The sequence below is a fragment of the Sminthopsis crassicaudata genome, chromosome 3 (genome assembly GCF_048593235.1).
Source record: "Sminthopsis crassicaudata isolate SCR6 chromosome 3, ASM4859323v1, whole genome shotgun sequence".
NCBI classification, from domain to species: Eukaryota; Metazoa; Chordata; class Mammalia; order Dasyuromorphia; family Dasyuridae; genus Sminthopsis; species Sminthopsis crassicaudata.
Genome location: NC_133619.1, coordinates 611,128,097 through 611,140,860, shown reverse-complemented (window position 1 = coordinate 611,140,860; position 12,764 = coordinate 611,128,097). Strand labels below are relative to the sequence as shown.

Sequence of the window (12,764 nt, the reverse complement as noted above, 5' to 3'; positions counted from 1 at the left end):
AGCTAAATGGCACAGTGGACAGAGCACTACCTCTAAAATCAAAAGGACCTGAGTTCGAATTTGGCCTCAGACACTTAACAATTACTAGCTGTATTGCTGTAGGCAAGTCACTTAATTCTAATTGTCTCTTTCTTACCCACAAAAAACAAAAACACACTCAACAAACATTTATTAAGCTCCTTTTATGTGCCAGGCACTGACCTGAGCACTAATGATAGAAAATCAAAAGTGAGACACATCCCTTCCCTCTAGGAGCTTAATATTCCATTAAAATCAGTTAAATATATATGTTTATAACTATGAAAGATTTCTTGGAGTACTGTTTAACAGGTTCAAGTTCTGTCTCTGATATATAAAAGCTATATAACTATTGATAAGATACTCTCAATCATTCAGGGTTCCTAGTCAACACTCAAAAATTGTAAGGTATAGAAGAGTTGTTGACAAGAAGTTTTCTACATCCTTGAAATCAGAAGTTTGAAATCTCTTTATTCTACCTTTCTTTCTTTCTTTCTTTCTTTCTTTCTTTCTTTCTTTCTTTCTTTCTTTCTTTCTTTCTTTCTTTCTTTCTTTCTTTTTTTTGCTGAGGTAATTGAGGTTAAGTGACTTGCCCAGGGTCACATAGCTAGGAAGTATTAAGTGTCTGAGATCAGATTTGAACTCAGGTCCTCCTGACTTTAAGGCACCAGCTCTATCCACTGTGCCACCTAGCTGCCTCTATTCTACCTTTTCCCCCAAAATAAGACTGCATTCTCCTGAAATAAATATTGTATTTTGGAGGGGGATTATTTTTTTTTATTTTTAGCTTTCTGGAGGGCCTTCAGATAGGACTTGGTCTTAGTGGAAAAAGCAGAAGAGTTATCACAACAGTCTCTGTCTTGAAGTCTGAGTTTGAGAGCTTGAGCTCCAGCTTATATACTCTATCACACTTACATCTTTACAGTATACTGAGTATAAACCAGTCATTATATCACTAGGGAACCATTATTTGTTGTAAGATTAATTCAATCATACTGAACTAGAGAACTGTTAATCACCATGCTAAACTAGATAACCATTGTCATATCAATTCCACTGAATTAACACCTTGTTGTAGGACTACATCAATCATACTGAGCCTTAAGTATATTTCTCCAAAGTTCCTGCCCTTTACACATATTCAATGTCTTAATATATTATCTTTTGCCTATCTTTGTACCCTCGGTACTTTACACAATGTTTGGTTATGGTAGGAGCTTAATACATTTTTATTGACAGCTTAACAATTTATTGCTTGTCCTCCCTGTCCTATTTTATTCTCTTTATTCCTTAATCTCTATATTGAGATTGATTACAATGTCAGTAATATAGTAAATGCTTAATAAAAATAACATCAGGCAGCTCTAATAGTGCACTTTGTTTGCAGTTGTACATTTTATCTCATTTGATCCTCTGAACAATTCTGAGAGGTATGTATTGCTATTATCCCCATTTTATAGATGCTGAAACTGAAGCTGATGCTTAATAAATGGTCATTGGATTACATTATGATTAATTACATTATAATTTCTTACTTTTTAAAACATTTTCCTGTTTTGCATTTTTAACTGATGTGGCAAAAGTGAGACAGTGCCAGGCTAGCCATCACAAAGGTCATTCCTGCCTCTTCTCACTATCTAGTATGTGATCCTGGTCAAATCACGTAAACTCTATGTGGCCCTTGAAATTCTCTCAAATATATTTATTTACTAAGAGATAGTGATGATCTGCTTCCATGTAAAGAGTATCCCTCTGGCACTTCCCTCACTACCAGAATCACAGAAGTTCCCCGTATTTAAATATCATTTTTATTGGCAGTGCAGCATTTCCTTCCAGGCTTCAGTACATTTCCCATTCACCAGCTGGTGTCTCTGCCTCCAGTATCTCCCTTCTCCAATATATCCTCCATATAGCTGCCAATTTTGTGTTCCAAAAGGACACATATCAATGCCCTGCTCAAAACACTTCAGTGTTTCCAGGATAAAGTACAAACTCTTCTGTTTGGAATTTAAATCTCTTTACTGTATGGCTCAAGCTTATGAATTTAGACTGATTTCAAGTTACTTCTCCTCTTACATGATGGTATTCATGATGCTCCCCATAAGGGACATGCCTTCTCCCACCTCCACATCTTTACACAGGTTGTTCTTCGTACCTAGAATGTGCTTCCTCTTCATATTCTAAGAGGTCATGCTTAGAATCTCTAGTTCCCTCCAAGCTCCAGTGTCACCTCCTTCTATAAGAGGCCTCCTCTGATATCTCCCATTGTTATTATCTCCCTCCATATATTTGCACAATTTTTTTTGTCTTTGGAGGTGTTGTTCCCTCCTTGAGAAGTGGTGGTGCAGCCTCTGGTTGAAAACTTTCAGTGTTAGGAAAACTATTCCATCCACCCCATCCCCAGACAGGCCATCTCATTGCTGAAAAGCTCCAATCATTAGGAAGGCTTTCCTTTTCAAACTGAAATCTGCCTTTGCAACTACCTCCCCCCCCCCCCATTGTTCCTAACAGCCCTTAGATATCTGGAGAGAGCTATCATGTATCCCTTAAATCTTTGCTTTTCCAAGTTAAATGTTTTCAGCCCCTTTAACTTTTCCTTTTATGACATGGTTTCCAGTTCCCTCAATATTCAGATTCCCTTCCCTTGGTTTAAATCTGTATGCTCATTGCACCAGGATCTGTGATAATCCCTTGCCAATATTTTAGAATCTGAATCGTTTGTATTGATATAATCTTTTTTTTTTCCAAAAAAAATTTTTCCCCAAAAATGCAATTTTATTTATTTTTGCTTTTTTTCTTATATATATACATATATATATAAATTATGTTTTAAAAATATACATATTTAAAAACATAATGTTTTAAAAAGGAAAACAAAACAAGACAAAACAAAACAAGACATTGCCATGTGTCCAGCAGAACATTAGAGAAAATTCAAAATATATAACAATAAATTTCCAATTCAAGAAAGGAATAATAGTAGAAGAAATTATATACGAGTGTCCATCTTTTCTTTACTTCCTGGTAGGTTATTCTTCTATTTTCTGCTGCACACTTTTTTTTACTTTACTCTTTTTCCCTCCTTTTATGTCCCATCTTCCTGAAGCAAACTATAGTTAAGCGAAGATATATTTATGTATTCATATATAGATAGGTGCATATGTATGTATGCTCACACACATATCTTTCAAGAATCATCTTTCTTTCTGACTTGGACTCTTTGAGGTATTTCCTCACCCAGCTATTTGTTCGATTGTATTCTCATGTCCCCAGGATGCAACATAGAAAATGCCGCCTACCCATTAGGCATCTGTGCAGAGCGCACTGCCATTCAGAAGGCCATCTCGGAAGGACACAAAGAGTTCCGGGCTATCGCTATTACCAGGTAAGTATCCAAGACTAATTCTCAGAGTAATAGGTTGATGGTTAAAACTGGAGGGGACCTTAGAGCATAGAATGCCAATGTTGAGAGAAAGAACCTTAGAAGGCAGACTGTTAAAGCAGAATATTATAGCTGGGAAGGTGCCTTAAAACCCAGAATGTCATATACAATCAATTATTCTTTTTTATTCAGTAGAGGATACCTGAAAAGACCTCACTGATAATATAAGCCAGCATTACTAACAGGGTCAAAGCATGGACTAGTATAAACAATAAGTCATATGACTTAGTAAGAAAACAAACCAATGGATGTGGAGTTAGAAGACTGAAGATTTTAATTTGAATCCTGCAGTTCTGCTACTTGCTAAAATTGGGGCAAATCATTCAACCTCCTTGGGTTCAGTTTTCCCATCTATAAAAACATCAGCAACAAACAATAACAACTAAAGGGTCGAATTAGATGATGTCTCTTTCAGCTTTTATGATGGAATTGATTGTTTTTAAAGTCCCTTCCTTCTCTAAGCCCTTTGCTCCTAAAAATTAGTGATATAATGAAGCCCGTGCCCTTTTCTCCACAGAGAGATCTGAAACGTCAAGGGTCTTATCTGGTTGGTTTGTTGATTATTTGCTCTGTTGATATGTTGGCTTAACTTTTTCATGCTTATCAATGAGGATCCAATGGGGATGAGGGCAGTATGTTTAGGAAATGACTTTTGTTTAAAAATATGAAAGACATCAATTGTTTTCAATAAGGGAGAGGGGAAGGAAAAAAAAAGGAAGAGAGGAAGAAAGGGAAGAATGAGGAAGAGAGGGGAAAAGAGAGAGGAAGGGAGGGAGGGAAGAAAAGAGGAGAGAAGACAGGAAGGGGGAAGGAAAAAAGAGAGTGGAAGATTAGGAGGAAGGGAAAAATGAAGAAAGGGAGAAAGGAAAAGAGGGAGGAAGAAAGGGAAAAAGGAAGAGAGAAAGGAATAGAAAGAGAAAAGAAGAGTGAGAGGAAAAGGAAAAAGGAGAGGAAGGGATGGAGGAAAAGAGGAAGGCAATGAGAGAAAAAAGAAAGGAAAGGAGGAAGGGAAGAATGAAGGAGAGAAGAAAAGAGGGAAAAAGGAAATAATGAAGAAAGGGAAAGAGGAAGAAAGAGAGAAAGGAAGGGGAGAGAAAAGGAGAGAGAAGGAAAAGGCAAAAAGTAGGGAGGGAAGAAAGAAAAGAGGAAGGCAGGGAGGAAAGAGTCACTCACTGGGAGTGAGATAGGTTTTTGTCCTTGTTCTATGACCCTAAACAAGTAACTTCTTCTGATCCTTATTCTGCAAAATGAGAGGGACTGAATGATCTTGTGGTCCCTTTCAAGCTTCCAAAAGGCCATGAATCTACACGGTTGTTTGTTTTTTTAAAGAAATAAAAGTATATTTCTTGAAAAATATTCTCTGGCTTTTTCCTCTCCTTCCATCATCACCCCCCAACACTAACAAGTTCAGACCGAGGGAGCAGGTTCTGTCCATCTGCAGTGCCTCGAGACAGTGGCTGGGGGGATCTAAGTGGCCTTCTTCCTCTCCGCTGTGAACACCCCTCCTCTAGGCCACATTGCTGTGGTGATTTCAGGTCCTCACTAACTCGGGCCAGAGCAAATAATGACTTGCCAGGAACATTTTGTCTCAGGGAGCTGGAATTAGGATGCAAATTACATTTCACAGAAGGTAGGAGAGTAGAGTAAAAAAAAAATGACAATTTCAGAGCCGAATCCAAGAAATTAATCATATTTGGGGAAATAAGGCCAGAGCCAGGGAAAGGCTAATGATGTGGCAGGCTGAGTTGTTTACATCTCCCGTTCTCCTCCACCCACTGCTCACCTCCCCATGGGTGTTTGCTCTAGGTTATTATTGACCTCCAAGAAAGAGGTCTTAGCCATGATTAGCAAATCTATCTTATTTAAACAAAGCCCACACACATCTCCAGGATCCAGCCATGCTGCTTATTATCTGCCCGCTTCCCAGAGCCAGAATTCCGCTCTGATTGCTCTAGTCATTTATTCCATTCTGACTTGCACATATTGCAAAGAGAATGCAGAATGCCCTTCTTATTAGAATTCACCTCTGGAAAATTGGGGAGTAGAGGAGTGAAAGAAGTCTTGGCTTAGGAGTTAGAAAGCCCGTGTTCAAGGCCCAGCTCTGCCACTTACTGGCAATATGACTTTGCCTTGTCCCTGGTACAAGGAGCTTTCAGTGAGGAAAGTCTCTTCACCAATGCAGATCACCGTTCCCCCTGTATTGATTATTCTGGATTGTCTGGGGCCAGAGGCATGATTTTGAGAGGTTAAATCATAGGATTATAAAATTCGAAGCTGTCATGTTACAGATTAGGAAACTTAAGGGGTAGCTAGCTAGTTCAGTGGATAGAGCACCAGCCTTAGAGTGAGGAGGACCTGAGTTCAAATCCAGTCTCAAACACTTGTGTGACCCTGGGTAAGTCACATAATCCAATTGCCTTACCCCTTCCCTTCACCCCCCAAAAATAAATAAAGAAAGAAATTTAGTCTTGAAAGTGGTTAAGTAATTTAGTGAAGGTCCCACAACTGCCAAATATCTGAGGTTATATTTGAGTATTTAAACGTAGATCTTCCTGAATCCAAACTCAACACACTCCATTCACCTTGCCATTTAGTGACTTGTCCAAGGTCACACAGTCAGTTTTTATCAGAGGCAGATGTTGAACCCAAGTCATCCTGATTCTGATACCTTTCCTCCATGCTTTGATGTCTCTCATGCTGTTGTTGTTCAGTTATTTCAGTTAGTCTGACTCTTCCTGACCCCAGCAAAGACACTGCCATTTCCTTCTCTAGTTCATTTTACAGATGTGAAAACTGAGGCAAATAGGATGAAATGACTTGTCCAGGGTCAATGCTTGAGGCCAGATTTGAACTCAGGAAGAGGAATCTTCCTGACTCCAGGCCCATTGTGCCATGTAGCTCTTCCATTGTCTCTCAAGATCTACCAATAAAAGCTATTAAACAACATGCATTTATTAAATGTCTACTGTATGCCAGGCATTAAAAATAAAGTGGTCCTTGTCCTTAAAGAGCTTAGAGTCTAAGGGAGACAATCATTGTATGTGCAGTAATTGCAAGGATAATTTTTGGAGGAGCCAATCACTTCTCTCTGACAGATTCCTCATTTGTAAAATCAGGACTCAAACACAAATCTTTTAACTACAAATTCAGGTTCTTTCCACTATTTCAGGCCACTATTTCAAGGGTGAAAATTATCAAATAAGGTTTTTGGAAACACTATGCTATGCAGAGACAAATTGGTACAACAGTTCTGTCTACAGAGACCCTTAGTCTCTGAATTTTGCATGTTCATAATGCCTTTAGTTTTCTATGCCAAGGAATTTACAGGCACATATGCTTTTAAAATTTTATAAATGTGAGCAATCAGTCTCAATAAGCTGATTCATTTGGAATATTCCTGTGTAACAATCAATCGTCACTTAGTAGAAAATTACCACTACTAATAGTAGTTTTATATTCATATTGCCCCTTACCTTGTGCCAGGCCCAATGACAAGCACTTTACAACTGTTATCTCATTTGAGCCTCACAACAACCCCGGAAGACAGGTGCTATTATTATCCCTATTTTACACATGAGGCAACTGAGGTTAGGTGACTTATGCAGGGTCATACACCTAACAAGTGTCTGTAGCTGGATTTGAACTCAGGTTTTCCTGACCCAAAACCCAGTGCTCTATCCATGGTTCCTCTGATCTTCTGTGCTAGGCACTAAAGGTAAAAAGATCATGAAAAATTTCAGGAAGCTTAGGTTCTATTCAAGGGAAATAGATGTATATAAAATAAAGATGATTTTAAAACAGGAATGGCCTGGGTTATAAAAGGCTTTAAAAGACAGAGGAGTTTATATTTGATCATGGAGGTAATAGGAATCTCTGGAGTTTATGGAGTAGAAGAAAGGCATAGCCAGAGAGATCACTTAACAGCTATGTGGAGGATGACTGGAGAAGGAAAACATAGGGAGAGACTTGAGGCAAAGAGCCAATTAGGAGGCTATTTTAATAGTTCTGACAAATGGTGATGAAGTTGTGAACTCAGGGTGGTTGCCATATGAGTAAAGAACTTGCCTCTCTAGTTCATTCATTCATATCAAAGTAGATCTGCAGTTTCATAAAATGTGAAAGGAAATTTGAAGAACCCTAGAAGCCATTTAGTCTAATCTGCAACTCCAGAATTGCCTCTATATCATTACATCCCTTTGAGGTTTATAAAATGCTTCATCCTCACTGGAAGAATACATTAATTCTATGACAAGGATATTACAGTTGTCATTGTCCCCCTTTTATAGATGAGAAAACTGGAGCTGTGACTAGCCCAAGGACACAGATAATAGTAGTATTAGAATTCTGATTGATAGGCCATACCACCTTTCAAAAGATACCCGACAAGTAGTCATTCAGCCTTTGCTTACTGACCTCCAGTAAGGGACAACTCACTACCTCCCAAGCATCCTATTCCACTCTTAGACAGCTCTGATTATTAAGAAGTGTTCCCTGATGTCAATCCTACATTTGCCTCTTTATTGATTTGCCCATCATCTGCCTCACTTCCTTGTGATTCGTGAATTGTTTAGCAGAGTGATTCACTTCCTTCTTAAAGGGTATGGAACTCAGGGCAAACTGGATTGTGTCCCATAATCTTATCTTTTGGATCCCTTAACTCAATCTCTTGGCATTCTGCCCTTCAAGGTCTGTCTTTCTTTGAAGTCACTCTTCCCTCAAGTCTACCCCAAAAACCCTTCCCTTTCAACCTCCAAGGTTATGATCTCTCCCTAAAAGAAGTGGATGGAAGTTGCAAAGGGACAAGTTTAAGTTTGCTATTGAGGCACTTCCTAATGATCAAAGGGTATCCAAAGTAGCCAGATCTTCCTAACCAGGGTCTTCAAGCAGAGGCTTTTCTGACCAAAAGGAAAGCTGTCAAGGAAGCTGTAGTGAGTTTCAGCTCAGTCCGGGTCTAGACCCAAAGCCTTCTAAGGGCCTGTCTTGCTCTGAGATGCCACAGTTCTGACTTTACAATATTTCATACTCTGCTCATACATGAATCCCCATCCATTTTGTATTATTAATTTGGGTTTATATCTAATATCTCTGATGAAAGGCAGTTTTGGAGTACAAGTACTAGGTTTTGTTCAACATCTTCCTCCTTTTGTGACTCAGAACAAATTATTTAATCTTTCTGAGCCCTAAATTTCTCAGCTATGAAATGAGGAGGATGGATTAAATAATTCCTAAAAGCTCTTTTAGTTCTAAAGCTATAATCTTATGGTTAAATTATAAGCTCTGTGAAGGCAAGGGCTGTCTTGTTTAATTTTTGTGCTTCCTTTTGGGCTGATCACAAAATAAAGGTTTAATTAATACTCGTTTATTTAACTAAATTTAGCAAGGAAATCTCTCACCAGTGTTCTCTAGTTATTATATTCCTTATGCATTTTCCCTTTTCCATTGGCAGTGTGGGAATCTATGAAGAGGATGTATCCCTAAGTATATTTGGGAAGATTTCCCCTTGATCTTTATTTTGCTATTTAATTGAATTACTTTTGTTTCATCATTTTAAAAGCAAGCATTTATTAAGCATCTACTATGTACAAGATACTATGCTCAGGTTCTAGGAATCACCACCTCTCCAAAAAACAAAAACAAACAAAAAAGGAAATCATCTCTGCTGTTTCTTTCTATTCTAATGGGAAAGTGGGTCCAAAGTATATAATAACTAACAGTGCCATATAATAATTAATGTTCCAGACACTGTACTAAGTGCTTCACAAATAGTACCTCAATTAATCCTCATAACAATCCTATGAAGTAGATGCCATTATTTTCCCTATTTTATAGATGAGGAAACAGGTTAAGTGACTTGACCAGAGTCACATAGCTAGTAATTGTCTGAATCCAGATTTGAACTCCAGGCTTCATGTTTTACTTCTGTGTCAGCCAGCTGTCTCATATACAAAATTATTTCCAGAAGGAGCATAGACAGAAAAAGTCTTGTGGAAAAGGCCCATTAAGTAGAAATTCAGGTCTCTAGTGGGGAGTGGAAAATTTCAAAGAAAGGAGAACATTCTCAGTGTTGAGGACCCATGTGCAAAGGTATAATGTTAAAAGATAGAATGACATGTGGGTAGCATCACCTGAGCCCCTTGGTCTAGTTCAATGATCTCATTATTGAGTTAACTGTTAGATAATTACTTAATTGATGGATTCTGTGCTTTGCTTTCCCAGTAACTTGACGAATGACTTTATCGCACCATGTGGAGCCTGTAGACAAGTAATGAGAGAGGTGAGTTTTATCTATTTTTGAATCTTCCAGACTGAGTGAATGATTGCTCTTCTGCCTTCCAATTCAACAAATTCACTTCAATTCAGCAAATATTTATTGAGGTTCTGCTATGTGCCAGGTACTGTTGCTAAACACTGAAGTAAATAATTCCTGCCCTAAGGAGTTTAGATTCTTAAAGCATCTGTCTGTTCTCCTCCACAATCATGGTGGCTCTGAATCACTGGTTACATGATGTACCTGCTGACTTAGGTAGCAGCAGCCTAGTAAGCCAGAGCTGAGAACAAGACAGAAAGAGAAAAATTATAACAATAGCTGCTATCTTTATTGAAGCCTGGCACCATCTGGTGCCATCCAAACCTTCCCAGACACCCCACGTGCACCTTATGTTTGCCGTTCCCCACTGTGGCACTCTGTCTGCTACCTTCATTTCTTCCATTGCCCCCTTGGGTGGACAGCATTCCCTCCTTACTTCTCCAAAACCTTAGCTTCTAGGTAACACAGTGGATAGAGTACTAGGTCTTAACTAGCTTTGTGACTCTGGGCAAGGCCCTTCACCTCTAACTGCCTCAGTTTCCTTTTCTATAAATTGGTGTAATGATAGTACTTATATCACCATCTGTCTTCATTTTCAAAAATTAGACATGGTAACCAAAATAGTTAATAGCATGTTAGGCAGTGGCTATGGAAGTCTACTATCCACTACTATGGCCAGACCTCAACTTTAGGACTGTGTTCAGGTCTCGGAGATATATTTTAGAAAGGACATTGATATGTGGAAATATGTTTAATATGATTGTACATATATAATCCACATCATGCCATTTTGGGGAGAAGGGAAGGGAGGGAGAAAAAATTAGAATTCGAAATACTATAAGTAAATATTGAAAATTGTCTTTATATGAAACTGGGAAAAAAATTAAGTTGTATTGAGTGGAGGGAGAAGGAAAGAATATTGATAAAGTGGATTAAATCCATGGAAGGACAATAAGAATGGAAAAGGACTTAAAATCCCCATCAAAAACTCAACATGCCAAGAAAACCATGTTAAAAATTCAACGTGCCAAATGTCAGCTCTCCAATAAAACCTAAAACTTTTTTTTTCAATTCTTAGTACTTCCTACTAAGATTTTTTTTATTATCCATGCAAAAAAACCAGGATCTGACCTCAAAAGTCCTTTCCTTAAACATTTTTAAAAATTAATTTTATAATTATAACATTTTTTTGACAGTACATATGGATAGGTAATTTTTTTACAACATTATCCCTTGTACTCCCTTCTGTTCCAAAATTTTCCCCTCCTTCCCTCCACCCCCTCCCCTAGATGGCAGGCATTCCCATACATATTAAATATGTTATAGTATATCCTAGATACAATATATATATATGTGCAGAACTGAATTTTGTTGTTGTTGCAAAGGAAGAATTGTATTCGGAAGGTAAAAAAATAATCTGAGAAGAAAAACAAAAAAATGTTCAGTTTACACTCACTTCCCAGTGTTCCTTTTTCTGGGTGTAGCTGATTCTGTCCATCATTGATCAGTTGGAATTGGATTAGCTCCTCTCTATGTTGAAGATATCCACTTCCATCACAATACATCCTCATACAGTATCATTGTTGAAGTGTATAATGATCTCCTGGTTCTGCTCGTTTCACTCAGCATCAGTTGATGTAAGTCTCTTCAAGCCTCTCTGTATTCCTCCTGCTGGTCATTTCTTACAGAACAATAATATTCCATAACCTTCATATACCATAATTTACCTAACCATTCTCCAATCGATGGGCATCCGTTCATTTTCCAGTTTCTCACTACAAAAAGGGATGCCACAAACATTTTGGCACATACAGGTCCCTTTCCCTTCTTTAATATTTCCCTGGGATATAAGCCCAGTAGTAGAACTGCTGGGTCAAAGGTTATGCACAGTTTGATAACTTTTTGGGCATAATTCCAGATTGCTCTCCAGAATGGTTGGATTCTTTCACAACTCCACCAACAATGCATCAGTGTCCCAGTTTTTCCACATCCCCTCCAACATTCATCATTATTTGTTCCTGTAATCTTAGCCAATCTGACAGGTGTGTAGTGGTATCTCAGAGTTGTCTTAATTTGCATTTCTCTGATCAATAGTGATTTGGAACACTCTTTCATATGAGTGGAAATAGTTTTATTCATCATCTGAAAATTGTCTGTTCATATCCTTTGACCATTTATCAATTGGAGAATGGCTTGATTTCTTATAAATTAAAGTTAATTCTTTGTATATTTTGGAGATGAGGCCTTTATCAGAACCTTTAACTGTAAAAATGTTTTCTCAATTTGTTACTTCCCTTCTAATCTTATTTGCATTAGTTTTGTTTGTGCAAAAGCTTTTTAATTTGATGTAATCAAAATTTTCTATTTTGTGATCAATAATGGTCTCTAGTTCTCCTTTGGACACAAATTCCTTCCTCCTCCACAAGTCTGAGAGGTAAACTATCCTATATTCCTCTAATTTATTTATGATCTCATTCTTTATGCCTAAGTCTTGGACCCATTTTGATCTTATCTTAGTATGTGGTGTTAAATGTGGGTCCATGCCTAGTTTCTGCCAATACTAATTTCCAGTTTTCCCAGCAGTTTTTGTCAAATAATGAATTCTTATCCCAAAAGTTGGGATCTTTGGGTTTGTCAAACACTAGATTGCTATTTTTATTCACTATCTTGCCCTGTGAACCTAACCTATGCCACTGATCAACTAGTCTATTTCTTAGCCAATACCAAATGGTTTTGGTGACTGCTGCTTTATAATATAGTTCTAGGTCAGGTACAACTAGACCACCTTCATTTAATTTTTTTTTTCATTACTTCCCTTAAAATTCTCTACCTTTTGTTCTTCCATATGAATTTTGTTATTATTTTTTCTAGGTCATTAAAATAATTTCTTGGGAGTCTGATTGATATAGCACTAAATAAATAGATTAGTTTAAGGAGTATTGTCATCTTTATATTTGCTGGGCCTATCCAAGAGCACTTAATGTCTTTCCAATTATT

General features: G+C 37.7%; 1 protein-coding gene across 1 annotated transcript in view; it reads left to right on the top strand.

Annotated features, from left to right (window-relative positions):
* CDA (cytidine deaminase) overlaps window positions 1-12,764 on the top strand; it is a 31,357-nt gene that overhangs the window by 11,872 nt on the left and 6,721 nt on the right. Inside the window, exons 2-3 of the mRNA XM_074306027.1 lie at window positions 3,292-3,403; window positions 9,677-9,734. Of these exons, the coding sequence (XP_074162128.1) occupies window positions 3,292-3,403; window positions 9,677-9,734 (170 nt within the window). The remainder of the gene's footprint in view (window positions 1-3,291; window positions 3,404-9,676; window positions 9,735-12,764) is intronic.